We start from the raw sequence: 16,640 nt of genomic DNA, 5'->3' as shown, positions 1-16,640 counted from the left end.
AGGGTAATTCACCTACTACAAATAGCTTAAATGCAGCCGTACACATAGCTGTCTTACAAAAATAATGCTAACTTTATGCTGAAAGTAGTAGCATAGTTATTCATGCATGCAAACAACAATACTGAATAGCAGTTTGGCTTAAAATACAGACAGAACTGCGAATGTGAACAAATAAATGGGAACAGAACAAAACAGCGGTACCAAGTAGGCCTAGTTAACAAAATATCAGATCGATAAAGGCATGACACAATTTATATTTAGGCTAGTTATATTAACAGTAAACAAATGCAGTAAATAAAAGGCAAATGGAGATCCAAATCATCAAAACACAGCCCACTACAGGAAGATGCAGCTACTACAGGGATATGCAGCTACTACAGGGAGATACAGCTACTACAGGGAGATGCAGCTACTACAGGGAGATGCAGCTACTACAGGGAGATGCAGCTACTACAGGGAGATGCAGCTACTACAGGGAGATGCAGCTACTACAGGGAGATGCAGCTACTACAGGGAGATGCAGCTACTACAGGGAGATGCAGCTACTACAGGGAGATGCAGCTACTACAGGGAGATGCAGCTACTACAGGGAGATGCAGCTACTACAGGGAGATGCAGCTACTACAGCTACTAGGGAGATACAGCTACTACAGGGAGATGCAGCTACTACAGGGAGATACAGCTACTACAGGGAGATGCAGCTACTACAGGGAGATGCAGCTACTACAGGGAGATGCAGCTACTACAGGGAGATGCAGCTACTACAGGAGATACAGCTACTACAGGAGATGCAGCTACTACAGGGAGATGCAGCTACTACAGTGAAATGCAGCTACTACAGGGAGATGCAGCTACTACAGGGAGATGCAGCTACTACAGGGAGATGCAGCTACTACAGGGAGATACAGCTACTACAGTGAGATGCAGCTACTACAGGGAGATACAGCTACTACAGGGAGATGCAGCTACTACAGGGAGATGCAGCTACTACAGTGAGATGCAGCTACTACAGTGAGATGCAGCTACTACAGTGAGATGCAGCTACTACAGTGAGATACAGCTACTACAGGGAGATGCAGCTACTACAGGGAGATGCAGCTACTACAGTGAGATACAGCTACTACAGGGAGATGCAGCTACTACAGGGAGATGCAGCTACTACAGGGAGATGCAGCTACTACAGTGAGATGCAGCTACTACAGGGAGATGCAGCTACTACAGTGAGATGCAGCTACTACAGTGAGATGCAGCTACTACAGGGAGATGCAGCTACTACAGGGAGATGCAGCTACTACAGTGAGATGCAGCAACTACAGGGAGATACAGCTACTACAGTGAGATACAGCTACTACAGTGAGATGCAGCTACTACAGGGAGATGCAGCTACTACAGTGAGATGCAGCAACTACAGGGAGATACAGCTACTACAGTGAGATACAGCTACTACAGTGAGATGCATCCTACTACAGTGAGATGCAGCTACTACAGTGAGGTGCAGCTACTCCAGTGAGGTGCAGCTACTCCAGTGAGATGCAGCCTACTTGTAACGGTAGTCGTATGAAGGTGTGGACCAAAGCACAGCAAGAGAATGAACGAAAACAAAACAGTCCTGTCAGGTGCAGAAACACAAAACAGAAAACAAGTACCCACAAGACACAGGTGGGAAAAGGCTACTTAAGTATGGTTCTCAATCAGAGACAACGATAGACAGCTGCCTCTGATTGAGAACCACACCCGGCCAAACACACAGAAATAGAAAACATAGAACACAAAAACATAGAATGCCCACCCCAACTCACGCCCTGACCAAACCAAAATAGAGACATAAAAATAATCTCTAAGGTCAGGGCGTGACACTACTACAGTGAGATGCAGCCTACTACAGTGAGATACAGCTACTACAGTGAGATACAGCTACTACAGTGAGATACAGCTACTACAGTGAGATGCAGACTACAGCTACTACAGTGAGATACAGCCTACTACATTGAGATGCAGCCTACAGCCGACAGCCTACTACAGTGAGATGGAGCCTTAAGGCTACTACAGTGAGATACTGCCTACTACATTGAGATGCAGCCTACAGCCGACAGCCTACTACAGTGAGATACAGCCTACTACATTGAGATGCAGCCTACAGCCGACAGCCTACTACAGTGAGATGCAGCCTAAAGGCTACTACAGTGAGATACAGCCTACTACGTTGAGATGCAGCCTACAGCCGACAGCCTACTACAGTGAGATGGAGCCTACATGTAAATAGGCCTACAGGCCTGTTTCAAACATGGAAAATCATTGCGCTTATGAGTTCAGCAACACGTTGTGATATGACACAATACACTTCTGTGGATCAAATTTGACCCACATAATTAATGAAGCAATGCCAGCCTACCAGAAAAACATTTCCAATATGTACAGTTCCATTTACAACCATGTAAAAAAGTATATGCTACTGTACCAAGAAAACCATAATAGAATAAATCTATTTCTATCGTGAAACATACCGATATGTAGCTATACTCAGGGGCATCATTTGGGTTCTTGCTTTGGAAATATATTGAATTCTGCTTATATCATGCTATACCACAATAAACATAAAAGTTCAAATGTTGAGACCATTGAGTGCTTTTGACCAGGGAGTGAAAGGGTTGGCATGAAATCTCTGTTGCGCTCTATCAGCACCATGGACAGCACCCTACACACTAAAGCAAGGCCATTGAAAAACTAGGTTTTGGCTGAAATGTCGCCAATGTCTATACCACCAAGATTTTGACAAAAACCAAACAGCTAGATTGTTTCTTACCTTTTCAGAAGAGTTGCAGTCTCCTTGATGCTTTGTGGAACTTTCTGAGTAATTGATCATTCAATTCTCCAAGAAATCTCCTTGCAAGATCCCCCTCATATACCAGTTAGATTAGTTGATCTTTCTACGGGTGTAGCATGCTTCTTTTGTGCTGACTGAACACATTTGTCAAAGTGGAAAATTAGTTCTCGCATGTACTGTAGTTGTGGACGCCACAAACGTCAATCCGGCACGGTGAGGCACAGAACATTGTTGCAGGACTTCAAGTGGGGACAATTAGTCCTCATTGGAACCGGAGACTGCGATTTCATTCTCCAAAAATTGGAGGCTGACACTAAACTCAGTTTCCACCAAATTTGTTTTGCTTTGATCCAGCAGTGGTTTCACCTTTTTCACATCTAGAAAGTCATGTCTCTCTGGGTCAAGGGCACATAGGGCCTCCACCAGTTGGCTGTTGCGTTCGTTCAATCGTATTTTACATTTCACCAATGACAGCATCCAAGAACAGCCTTTTACACGCAGTCTCTTCTCAGATGGTTATGGTGCATTACCACCACCTACAGTACGGAAGCGCCCAAGCCTCCCACCTATGTACCAGAGTCCTAGTTTTTTTTATACCAATTTAAGTATAAAGAGGGGTTCCTGCAGAATTGCGGGCTGCAGTTGCACCCTTCTCAAATGTTGCACCCTTCTTCTTTGGTGTGATAATCTGCTTGGGCCATCTAATAGATGCTATATATTATAAAACAACCACATAAATCAAGGACAAAGAGGAGCAAAAAGGCTTAATATGGAGATTCAAAGCTACTGGGTGAATGAGAACTATCGGCTTGGGGTTTCTCTAGGTTGGAGACATTGATGAATAAGATTAATAGAAAGCACTGTATGTTCTCAGGTGTCAAATCAAGCAGTCAACAATCTGGCCCATTACTGAGGCTACAATGTTAGCAGACATCAATCAAATTCAATCACATTTATTCCTAAAGCCCTTTTAAATCAGCCAATGTCACAAAGTGCTGAACAGAAACCCAGCCTAAAACCCCAAACAGCAAGCATATCTCATCATACAATTACATGAACCCCGAGCCACGTCCTTCAGTACCTAATCAAGTGATAACACATTTAATGCATTTACTTTGACCTGTATGCAGAATGACTGTGACTCTTTTCCACTGATGTGAAATACCTATAACATAGCAGATCAGTGGCTCCACTACACTATTCAGATAACCTATAGTGCCATAAATTCTGGTCCCACTTATACTGTAACATGTGTAAATATTTGTATGAACATAACAAGATTCAACAACTGAGACATAAACTGAACAGGTTCCACAGACATGTGACTAACATAACTAGAATAATGTGTCCCTGAACAAAGGAGGAGTCAAACTCAAAAGTAACAGTCAGTATCTGGTGTGGCCACCAGCTGCATTAAGTACTGCAGTGCATCTCCTCCTCATGGACTGCACCAGATTTGCCAGTTCTTGCTGTGAGATGTTACCCCACTCTTCCACCAAGGTACCTGCAAGTTCCCGGACATTTCTGGGGGGAATGGCCCTAGCCCTCATCCTCCGAACCAACAGGTCCCAGACGTGCTCAATGGGATTGAGATCCGGGCTCTTCGCTGGCCATGGCAGAACACTGAAATTCCTGTCTTGCAGGAAATCACGAACAGAACGAGCAGTATGACTGGTGGCATTGTCATGCTGGAGGATCATATCAGGATGCGCCTGCAGGAGGAGGAAGTCTTCCCTGTAACGCACAATGTTGAAATTGCATGCCCCAGATCATGACGGACCTTCCACCTCCAAATCCAAATCCCGCTCCAGAGTACAGGCCTCGGTGTAATGCTCATTCCTTCGACAATAAACACGAATCCGACCATCACCCCTGGTGAGACAAAACCGCAACTCGTCAGTGAAAAGCACTTTTTGCAAGTCCTGTCTGGTCCAGCGACGGTGGGTTTGTGCCCATAGGTGATGTTGTTGCCGGTGATGTCTGGTGAGGACCTGCCTTACAACAGGCCTACAAGCCCTCAGTCCAGCCTCTCTCAGCCTATTGCAGACAGTCTGAGCATTGATGGAGGGATTGTGCGTTCCTGGTGTAACTCGGGCAGTTGTTGTTACCATCCTGTACCTGTCCTGCAGGTGTGATGTTTGGATGTACTGATCCTGTGCAGGTTTTGTTACACGTGGTCTGCCACTGCGAGGATGATCAGCTGTCCGTCCTGTCTCCTTGTAGCGCTGTCTTAGGCGTCTCACAGTATGGACATTGCAATTTATTGCCCTGGCCACATCTGCAGTCCTCATGCCTCCTTGTAGCATGCCTAAGGCACATTCACGCAAATGAACAGGGACCCTGGGCATCTTTTTTGTGTGTGTTTTTCAGTCAGTAGAAAGGACTCTTTAGTGTCCTAAGTTTTTCGTAACTGTGACCTTAATTGCCTACCCTCTGTAAGCTGTTAGTGTCTTAACGACCTTTCCACAGGTGCATGTTCATTAATTATTTATGGTTCATTGAACAAGCATGGGAAACAGTGTTTAAACTCTTTAAAATTAAGATCTGTGAAGTTATTTGGATTTTTACGAATTATCTTTGAAAGACAGTGTGCTGAAAAAGGGACGTTTCTTTTTTTGCTGAATTTAGTTCTAATGAGGACTCAGGTACACAGCAGGCGGAAGGCAACGCTGTGTGCTAGCTAGCACATGGTGTCACCCATGCCTGCTGTGTACCGAAGTAGGTAGCTGTAGGCAGTAGACAGTGTCCTCACCCCCGCCTGTCTGGCACGGTTTTCTCCGGTACGCAGCAGGCGGAAAGAGGGCAAACTAGTTAGCTAGCACACGGTGTTGCCCCAGCCTCCCGCCTGCTGTGCTAGTGGGAGGCTGGGGCGACCGGTAGACTGTGTCCTTCGCCCCCGCCTGTCATGCACTCTTTTCCCGCAGTTCTGTAGTTCTGACGGTGAGGGCAGGTGCTCAGCAGGCGGGAACGAATGGTGTCTGCTCGATAGCTAGCAAGGAGGACTCCGGTACACAGCTTGCGGGAAGAGGGAGGTGGTGAAAAAAAACTAAAATAATACTTTTATTTCCCTTTTGACCCACATTCAAAAGTGTCACACAAACATAATCATTGTGTGATCGGCTTCTCAATTCCTTCTACAATTCCGTAACCCTCTCATCCCAGTACAGTCCCATGTTCCCCACTCTCTCATTTTCCACTCTCCTCCTGGAGGCTGCCGGCAAATCCCAATGTAGCTTCCAAGTGAAAGAGAACTGACACTGAAATGTAGATGTGAATTAATAAGAGTTTGGGTACTTTTGTATGCACTACAACGGTGCTCAGGATGAATGAGAATGCAAGGAAATTCCTGGTATTAAATATGAGGTTTTTCTCCCCGCAGGTCCCCAGAGTGGTGCCCCAATCTTGTGTACAAGATCACCCAACTCCTCTTCTGGTAGGCTTATAAATCTTCTCACTTCACTGTTTCCTGAATGGTGTTTGTATATGCTATCCATGTAATGCACTGGATTTTGTTCTGAGAGTGCATTGCAAGTTTCTTGACACGGTTTTCCCATTTGTGCGGATATATGCAAATTATTCTGTGGCAGAATATATCTGCTTTTTTTGGGATGCCCATACTAGGGGGAAAGTGGAGGTATACCACTTTTTCTTCTTTGATTCAGACGCATAAGATAATATATCAGAATTTGACTGTCTCATCGCAGATGGGGGCAAGGTGAGGTATGTAATACAAACTGGTGGAAGAAAACATATCCATGAGGGACTGGGTGGTGTAGTTGCCTGCCTGCCTGCCTGTCTCCTTGTATTCCTCTCCTCATACAGTATTTGGGCGAGTGGTGGGGCTCAAGCCAGTGGAGGTAGAAATGAAATGAATGGATCATTGAGCCAAGAGGTGACTCTTGGGGCACGCTGCAGCCTCATTCTGCCACCGTCCTAGTTAACCTCCAAATCTGACTCACATTCCACCTGCAGTAGTAGAGATTGGAGCGCTCTTCTTAGCTCTTTTACTCTGAGTCTGTCTATTTCGTTTACATGGCACAGGGCCTTCACTGTTCTATCTCGGCTGCCCTAGACGTTCCTGCCTGTTACCAAGCTCTTCGGGCTGGCAGATTATTTGTGTCTGTAAATGTAAACAAATATAATAATAATCTATATGGCTTGCCTTGACGTGTGGCACATAATGCCATGCCTATTGGGATTTGGCTTCAGATTTTGACAATTGATCTTTGGAATTTCATTGACAATTGGATTTGACTGCAGTTGCACTTCACTGAACCTGACTGGAGTTGCACTTGGCTGAGCTGGTTAATGATTTTTCCCGTTGGCATTAAAAACACATTTACTTCTGAGGCTCCCCTTTTGTTGAGGCTTAGACGAACAGGCAAGAAAATAAAATGTGTACAAGTATAGTCTGACAGACATTTCTTTTTTCTTTGCTAGCCCAAAATTGCTAATTTCCCTTTTGGCCCTGTAACCTTCTCTTAGTCCCTCAGGGCAGCCTGGCCTTAGAGCCAATACGAAACATACTTTATGTTTTTCAGAGCACAATCATGAAGTAAGATACCTACAAATGGTCTAATTACTTTAGACAGAAACAAATGTAGGAAGTTGGTCAAGGAGGATGGGTGGGCTTAATCCGCGATGGGTGGGCTTAATCAGCACTCCAAAGGCTGTGTGTTCGAGTCATGTTAGGGACAACTGTAGCATTTTAGCTAACCCTTCCCGAACCTTAAACTTTACCTAACCTTTTGAAGTTTTAGTTCTCCTAACCTTTCACGTAAATGATCCTAACCTTTGTCGTTAGTTCTCAATGTAAATTCTCCCTGTAATTCTCCTTTGTTGTTACCAAGCAACAAGCAGCCTCGTCTCATCCAATTCGTATGCTATTGTACAACTACGTATGACATATAATACTATAAGTCCTCCAAGATATGTGATATGTGAATTTACATAATCCAATTCATGTGATATTCTACGACCACTATTCCAATCATAATGTAACTTAATGTAACGTATCATATCATACTAAATAGAGTGTCCGATTTTTACATGCAGAATAATACCAATCGCCCTGAGACAATCGCCCTGAGACAATGTTGATCAGGGACATCCCATGTAATGCTGGTACCTCCACTTTTTCTATACCTAGAAAAATAGTGTAGTGAAATGGCACAGTTTTCAAAGCAGAATATCATTATGTGCATTAGCAATGCAGTTGATGGGCTCTTGAGCCAGCTGTTTGGTCATCAGAGTGAGGGAAACGGACTGTCAAGTTGTGAACATGGAATTATTTTCATGGCTTTTCACAGAAAATGGGCTCATTTAGGATAATTATGTGTTCTGAGTCGGATTTGCTGAGTAGTGCTGATTTAATGTGTTACGTAATGTTGTGTTACATTAGTCTTACACACATTCCACACACAAGGGTGTTGATGGGATTACACATCTCTTGATTGGGCAAATGTTTGATCCATGGCAAAGGAACTATACTTAATGCAATGGGGCAATTCCACGATAACAGAAGACTCAGATGTTTCACTTTAAAATGTATGTCAAACAAAAACCAATGATTGCAAAGTGGTCCCAGTGGTCCCCACACTTGGTGCACAAAAGAAAAGTGTATAGTAAGCATGTGTATGTTGACACTATAAATGTACTTGATGAAATCAATGCAGTAGAACTTTATTTTGCAATACTCTTCCCACTGGTATTACCTGTCTTTGATAACAAATTATATAAATGGTTAGCAGTGGAGGCTGCTAAGGGAAGGACAGCTCAAAGTACTGGCTGGAACAGAATACATAGACTTGTATCAAACACATGGTTTCCATGTGTTTGATAACAATAACAATCCATTCACTCCATTCCAGCCATTATTATGAGCCATCTTCCCCTCAGCAGCTTACTTTTTTTGTTACTAATTCAACTCAATTGGACACTACCAAATGGTGCCTACTGGTGCCTGTTCCAAAGAAACAAGATCATTCACGTACAATTGTTTAATTGTCATACCTTGTCATTGATGCACAGTGAAGTCTTCAGGATCAGTGGGTCCCCTTCTGGACGTGGCGCTAATGTAGGCTAATGAGATTAGTATGACGTTGTAAGTAACAAGAACATTTCCCAGGACATAGACATAGACATATCTGATATTGGCAGAAAGCTTAAATTATTGTTAATCTAACTGCACTGTACATTTTATAGTAGCTATTACAGTTAAATAATACCATGCCATTGTTTTATGAGAGTGCACTGTTTTGAACATGAAAAGTTATTAATAAACCAATTAGGAACATTGTGGCAGTCTTGATACAAAATGTAGAACATAAATGCAATGGCTCATTGGATCAGTCTAACACTTTGCACGTGCACTGCTGCCATCTAGTGGCCAAAATCGAAATTGCAGCTGGGCTGGAATAATACATGATGGCCTTTGTCTTGCATTTCAATTTTTTATTTTTTATATATTTTTTATTTAACCTTTATTTTACTAGGCAAGTCAGTTAAGAACAAATTTGTATTTTCAATGACGGCCTAGGACCAGTGGGTTAACTGCCTGTTCAGGGGCAGAACGACAGATTTGTACCTTGTCAGCTCGGGGATTTGAAATTGAACTTTTTCTTCGTATTATCTTTTACTGTGTTATATTCTCCTACATTCCATTCACATTTCCACACACTTCAGAGTGTTTCCTTTCAAATGGTACCAAAAGTATGTATATCCTTGCTTCAGGGCCTAAGTTAAAGGCATTTATATTTGGGTATGTCATCTGGGCGAAAATTGAAAAAGTGGTCAGTAGTTCATTAGTAGTTAATTCAGTAGGTCATTAGTGCAGGCCTGTGACTTTTCATTGTTCACTTTGGATGTCTGTTTATGACTGCGAAAAGAAAAGATTGCAGCATCAGTCATCCATTTACATCTTGTTTTCCACTAACACGAGTAAATTCAGGAAAAACTGTAGGGTTATAAGTAGGTCCATAATGCTGACTAAATATAATGCATGTGTCAAACGTCCCCTCTCATGCAATTCATTTACCCGTTGAGAAGTAGAATGCAGCGTAAGGGAGAACATGGGAGCTGTCCAGCTGCTGAACTGAGGGCAGTTACACCAATTTATTTCGTCTTGTTCTGCATTCTGGCATCGCAGAGACTGCTAAAGTGACAGGGCCCTTCAACATTGATTAATAGCCTACGCTTGGCGACTTATGTGACCAGTGTTTTTGTGGAAGATGTGATGGTTGTTTATAACCGGAATTAGCCTACGTGGGCTGCAGTAAAGTATACTATATACTAATAGAATGAAGCCTACTTTTGCCTCGTTAAGAAAGAGAAAACGGTATCTATTTATAAACGAGGCTAAAGTAGGCTACATTCTAAAAGTAGTCTATATAGTTACTTTTACTGCATTATATCCCCCTTTACGGACATTAAACTAGCCAACTAAAAAGTTACTTTCTAAGTCTATATTTTTTAAGACCGAATACTAGCGAGGCTATCATATGCTTAACACGTTTTGCATAGAATACAAATCTGCCTGTCTAAACATCAGATAGGCCTACATTTCAAATGCATTGCTTGGTTTTGAAATAGGATAACGTTTTGAACACGGTCGATATCGACCAACGCACGCACGCATAAAGCAAGACGCGGGAAAGGCGCACGGATACACACGTGGTTAGTGGGAATCACAGCGGGTTCCTGGACAGAAGTGTCTTTGTAAGCCACTGGAAGCCTATCCAAGCAGCCTCATACAAATTACGACCAATACCTTGGTAAAGGAGGGACTTGGTGCTGCTTGCGTTGGTGGCTGCTTTACAGTCAGATAGGGACCCGGGACGTAGCGGGAACTGCAGTCTGCTTGCTACACTTTTCCGAGGATTTGTGTTTGTAGTAGGCTATATCTGAGCGGCAACATACTCCTCTACAACTACACAGAGAAGCGATCGACCAGTCAAACCACCATGAAGAATCCTATGTTCTGGGTTTTGCTGACCGGGATGGCCATTCTTCTGATTCAACAAGGTGGGCAATTATTTTATTTTTTTTGCTGGGAGAAATGGCAGGTGACATAAGTGTTATAGCTATTGCATTATCATGTACATTAGGTGAGTGCGCACTTATTCTACATATGCGCGCGCTTTCTATATAGGTACTGTAGATTCCCTATTGCGTGGTGTCGAGATTTGACATCACATGCCAACAAAGTGGCAGTTAAACCAGGCGATTACTGTGAGACTCGACTGTCATGATGGTGGTGGTTGTCAAGGGATTTCGAGGTTTGCCTCACAAGTAGGCTACTTGTTCCAAGTGATTGTAAAACCCAAATTTAAGGCTTCACTATGAACATGTCCCCCTCTTAACTTTTGCCTTTATTTATACCCCAGTAATTCAAAGTTTTACATTTGTAGATTAAAAAAATATTTGTTTAGCTTTATGGTAGATTATCATATAGGCTAGCATTGCTTCTCTGATCGAGCAATTCGTGTGTGTCTGGCTCTTGATGCACGTTTTGGCTTTCCCCGTGGAGCTTTTTGACGCATTGTAAATGTCACTCCAGACAGGAGGTTTTTGAGTAAAGTTGATTAAGAATTACTGGTTAATCCGCATCGACAACGTGTTCAGGTCATCGAAGTTAAACCGTGTTAACCCTCACAGGTAACTAAATTGATTGGAAATGCAACATTTGCTTTTGAGGGAGTATCCTAGCCTACCTGATTCGTCAAATGCTTCTAATGGTTCCTCTGTAGTCTTAAGTGTTGTGGGCAGCTTCACTCAACGTTTTTCTATTAACCAACAAGTTGCTTCGTCACATATTTCATAGCTTTTTTATGTTTAAATATTTGAGTAAATATATGTTATACAGTATATGTTATACATAATTACATTTCCTGTCTTATGTATTATGGATATGTCACTGACTTGCAGAAAAAGCATATTACCACACTGCTCATCCACTAGCCTGCATTACATTGCATATTGTAGCCTATTCTCACTTGCCTTGGCATTCTCACCATGGCACATAAGGGGGAGAGACGTAAAATGTGTAGAGGACAGGGTCATGTCCTTCATGGAAAACAGCCCTATGACAATGTCCCCCTCTAACCACTTGGCTCTGTATGTGGAGTGTTGAGTGGCAAGTGGCAATTTCCCCTCCCCTCTTTTCTCCTCCTCCCATCCCTCTTCGCTCCTCCTCGCCCCTGAGCCTCTGTCTGGCTCCGAGGCAGCTCTGGCCGAGCGTTGCCAGGATGCAACACATATTCCTGTGGCGATCCGGCCAAGACCCTCACAGGCCCTGTCTATTGTGCCCTCCAGTCCTTCCTTCCACCAGCCTGCCTCAGCCAAAGGCGAGAAATATTGGTGGTTAAATCGAAATTTGGAGCAGCAGCTGTTGTTCGACTTCCAACCGAGAGTGCAAGGGGTAAGCAGGAGGTGAAAACATTGTGAGGGGGGTAAGCAGCCCCTGTGAAAGGACATTAAGAACATTGCTGATGGGTAGAGTGTCCTTTCCTTGGGACAGCAAGGCTACAGTTACTCAATAAGGACCCCCGGGCCAAATATGGTATTTTAGAGAGCTGTCCTTGTGAAAGTGACACACTGTGCTCCTCTCTTTGTACATAATGCACATAATACCTTATAGAGCTTTTGAAAAATTAGTCAATAAGCATAACACACAACTAGAACAATATAACTGGCTAAATACAACTAATTTGCATTGAAAAGTGATATGTAAATATGATGAGGAAGAGGAACATGACCAATTCACATTAAAATGTGAGGGTGTGATACTGGCCTTGTCCGAATACCCATAGTCTGCTTGCATCCTAAATAGTAGGCCAGTTGAGTATGTGAAAAAATGTAGTTTAATAGTATGCAACATTTCAAAATGTTGCATATGTTTAAACTTAATTTTTAATGCCCAGATGTCATACTCATTTCTGCTTTGACAAAAGCTGATCAATTCCATATGGGAATGCATTACCGAAATCAACAAATAGAGGGAAACAACGCAATCAAGCATGATGCATTCTCAGTATGCAAAAAAAAATGTTTCAGTGCTTCAGTGCTTTTTAAATAGGATAGATATATGGTCTACTATGGTATAGGTCTAATATGATTGTCTGGCTATTAACCAGTCTGAGTAGGCCTATAACTCCATTCATATTTGGTTCAGAGTTTAGATAAATTAAATAAGCTATTATCAAGCTGGTTAATGCAGTGCATGTTTGTTGAATTTGGAAAAATCCACCCACACTCAGCCCACCCCACCTACTCATAGGCCTTCATTTTACTAAACATTAACTGCTAAATATACTGAACAAAAATATAAATGCAACATGTGAAGTGTTTGTCCCATGTTTCATGAGCTGAAATAAAATATCCCAGAAATGTTACATAGGGACAAAAAGCGTATTTCTCTCAAATTTTGAGCACAAATTAGTTTACATCCCTGTTTGTGAGCATTTCTCCTTTGCCAAAATAATCCATCCATCTGACAGGTGTGGCATATCAAGAAGCTGATTAAACAGCATGATCATTACACAGGTGCAACTTGTGCTGGGGACAATAAAAGGCCACTATAAAATGTGCAGTTTTGTCAAACAACACAATGTCACAGATGTCTAAAGTTTTGAAGGAGCGTGCAATTGGCATGCTGACTGCATTAATGAACATCAGAGCTGTTGCACGATAAGTAATGTTCATTTCTTTATCAAAAGCTGCATCCAACATCGTTTTAGAGAAATTGGCAGTACATCCACCCGGCCATACAACCACACCAGCACAGGACCTCCACATCTGGCTGCGGGCTCGTCTTAGACCAGATACCCGGACAGCTGATGAAACTGAGGAGTGTTTCTGTCTGTAATAGAGCTATTTTGTGGGGGAAACTCATTCTGATTGGCTGAGCCTTGCTCCACAGTGGGTGGACCAGTCTCCCATGGCTGCGCCCCTGCCCAGTCATGAGAAATCCATATATTAGGGCCTAATTTATTTATTTAAATTGACTGATTTCCTGATATGAACTGTAACCCAGTAAATTTGTTGAAATTGTTGTATGTTGCGTTTATGTTTTTGTTCAGTATAGTATGCAACAATGAGTACATAGCATCACCGATTATCCATTATATTGACCAGATACTCTAGTGCCTGCTTTATCAATGAAAATAAATTTCTTCAAAAATGGAAGACAGTCAGGAGGAGGCAAGATCAGGTGGGACCATTGTAGCCAATATAATGGCAACTCCGATATAAAGTTGCCAGGATGTCAATAGTCCTATTTAAATCTGTACACTAGTAACAACATAATCATTACGAAACTCCTAAATAAGCCACACGTAGCGAATAAGCCATTCCATTTTTGTTAACGAAATTCAAAACTCTCCATACAGAAACTCTCCATACAGAAACTCTCCATACAGAAACTCTCCATACAGAAAATCTCCATACAGAACTCTCCATACAGGATCTCCTTGCTTGTTTAGGGAAAAAACAAACACCACCTACTGGAGAAGACAGATTTTGGGCCCAGCTACCCCTCTCACTTCACCTCTTCCAAGTTGAACTATTAAAGATAGGCTAATTTAAGATTAGAAAATGTTTTAACCAAAAAGCAAAATAAAATATTTGAACATGGTATCCACAAGTTCATTTAACTTTGGGGAAGTAGATAAATGGCCTTATTGACAAAATCCTGAAGTATCCATTTAAGTTTCAATTTCGATGCAAGAAGGTACCATCTCATTGGGTGTGGCCTTAGTTTTCCAAAGTGACACTACCCCTGTGCTTCCCAGCACAATATGTTATTAAGCAAATTAGGTGCAGATGATGACCGTGAATAATTGACATCGGTTACCACCCAGATGTGAAATTGCAACTTTGCCCATTTTATCAATATAACAAGAGGGCTTTTCTCATTTTCCTGAAGGAGAAAATTATAAATGAGAGGATGTTTAGAGGTCATTGTTATCATATTGGCTCATTTGTCACTGTTGTTTGGAACAATTTGTCACAGCATTACAGTATTACAGCATTACAGCACACTATTTCAACACTCATACATGTTTGTAACTTGTTGATGTATTTGTGCTCTGTACACACATTATTGTGATTTAAATCAAATCAAATCAAATGTTATTTGTCACATGCGCCGAATACAACAGGTGTAGACCTTACAGTGAAATGCTCTTTACAAGCCCTTAACCCATAATGCAGTTAAGAAAATATCCCCCAAAAAGTAAGAGATAAGAATAACAAATCATTAAAGAGCAGCAGTAAATAACAATAGCGGGGCTATATACAGGGGTACCGGTACAGAGTCAATGTACGGTGCAAGGACACCAACCTTTCCCTCAAAGTGATCAAGACAAAGGAGATGATTGTGGACTACAGGAAAAGGAGGACCGAGCATGCCCCAATTCTCATCGATGGGGCTTTAGTGGAGCAGGTTGAGATCATTACGTTCCTTGGCATCCATATCACCAACAAACTAACATGGTCCAAGCACACCAAGAGGGAGGTGTTTAGTCCCAGGGTCCTTAGCTTAGTGATGAGCTTAGAGGGCACTATATTGTTGAACGCTGAGCTCTAGTCAATTAATAATATTCTCACATAGGTGTTCCTTTTGTCCAAGTGGGAAAGGGCAGTGTGGAGTGCAATAGAGATTGCATCATCTGTGGATCTGTTGGTGCTGTATGCAAACTGGAGTGGTCTCGGTTTTCTGGGATAATGGTGTTGATGTGAGTCATGACCAGCTTTTCAAAACATTTCATGGCTATAGACGTGAGTGCTACGGGTCAGTAGTCATTTAGGCAGGTTACCTAAGTGTTCTTGGGCACAGGGACTATGGTGGTCTGCTTGAAACATGTTGGTATTACAGATTCAGACAGGGAGAGGCTGAAGATGTCAGTGAAGACACTTGCCAGTTGGTCAGCGCATGCTTGGAGTACACGTCCTGGTAATCCGTCTGGCCCAGCGCCCTTGTGAATATTGACCTGTTTAAATGTCTTACTCACATCGGCTGCGGAGAGCGTGATCACACAGTCGTCCAGAACAGCTGATGCTCTCATGCATGTTTCAGTGTTATTTGCCTCGAAGCGAGCATATAAGTTATTTACTTCATCTGGTAGGCTTGTGTCACTGGGCAGCTCTCGGCTGTGCTTCCAATCATACACTGAGTGTACAAAACATTAGGAAAACCGTCCTAATATTGAGTTGCACCGCCTTTTGCCCTTAGAACAGCCTCAATCCATTGGGCATGGACAAGGTATTAAAAGCATTCCACAGGGATGCTGGCCCATGTTGACTCTAATGCTTCCCACAGTTGTGTCAAGTTGGCTGGATGTCCTTCGGGTGGTGGACCAGTTGAGCATGAAAAACTCAGCAGCATTGCAGTTCTTGACACAAACCTGTGCACCTGGCACCTACTACCATACCCCATTCAAAGGCACTTAAATTGTTTGTCTTGCCCATTCACCCTCTAAATGGCACACATACGCAATCCATGTCTCAATTGTCTCAAGGCTTAAAAATCCTATGTTAACCTGTCTCCTCACCTTCATCTACACTGATTAAAGTGGATTTAACAACTGACATCAATAAGGGATCATGGCTTTCACCTGGTCAGTCTATGTCATGGAAAGATATTGTGTTCCTAATGTTTTGTACACTCAGTGTATGTAAGATTGAGATTGAAACACCATCAGGTATTTAACAGAGGTGTTTATAAACCCTGTTTGCGTGATGAGTCACCTTGTCTGAAACATGACTTGTGTTAGCTCCCTGAATGAATGCTTTAGCTCAGTGGACTAACACAGTCTTG

At 42.5% G+C, this 16,640-nt stretch overlaps 1 protein-coding gene across 1 annotated transcript in view; it reads left to right on the top strand.

The window, feature by feature from the left end:
- Positions 1-10,560: 10,560 nt before the first annotated feature.
- Positions 10,561-16,640, top strand: part of LOC124012275 (opioid-binding protein/cell adhesion molecule-like) — a 442,736-nt gene continuing 436,656 nt past the window's right edge. Inside the window, exon 1 of the mRNA XM_046325754.1 lies at positions 10,561-10,846. Within this exon, the coding sequence (XP_046181710.1) occupies positions 10,786-10,846 (61 nt within the window). The 5' untranslated portion in view covers positions 10,561-10,785. The remainder of the gene's footprint in view (positions 10,847-16,640) is intronic.

The sequence above is a fragment of the Oncorhynchus gorbuscha genome, linkage group LG02 (genome assembly GCF_021184085.1).
Source record: "Oncorhynchus gorbuscha isolate QuinsamMale2020 ecotype Even-year linkage group LG02, OgorEven_v1.0, whole genome shotgun sequence".
In the NCBI taxonomy this organism is placed as follows: Eukaryota; Metazoa; Chordata; class Actinopteri; order Salmoniformes; family Salmonidae; genus Oncorhynchus; species Oncorhynchus gorbuscha.
This window is presented reverse-complemented; position numbering and strand designations above follow the sequence as displayed.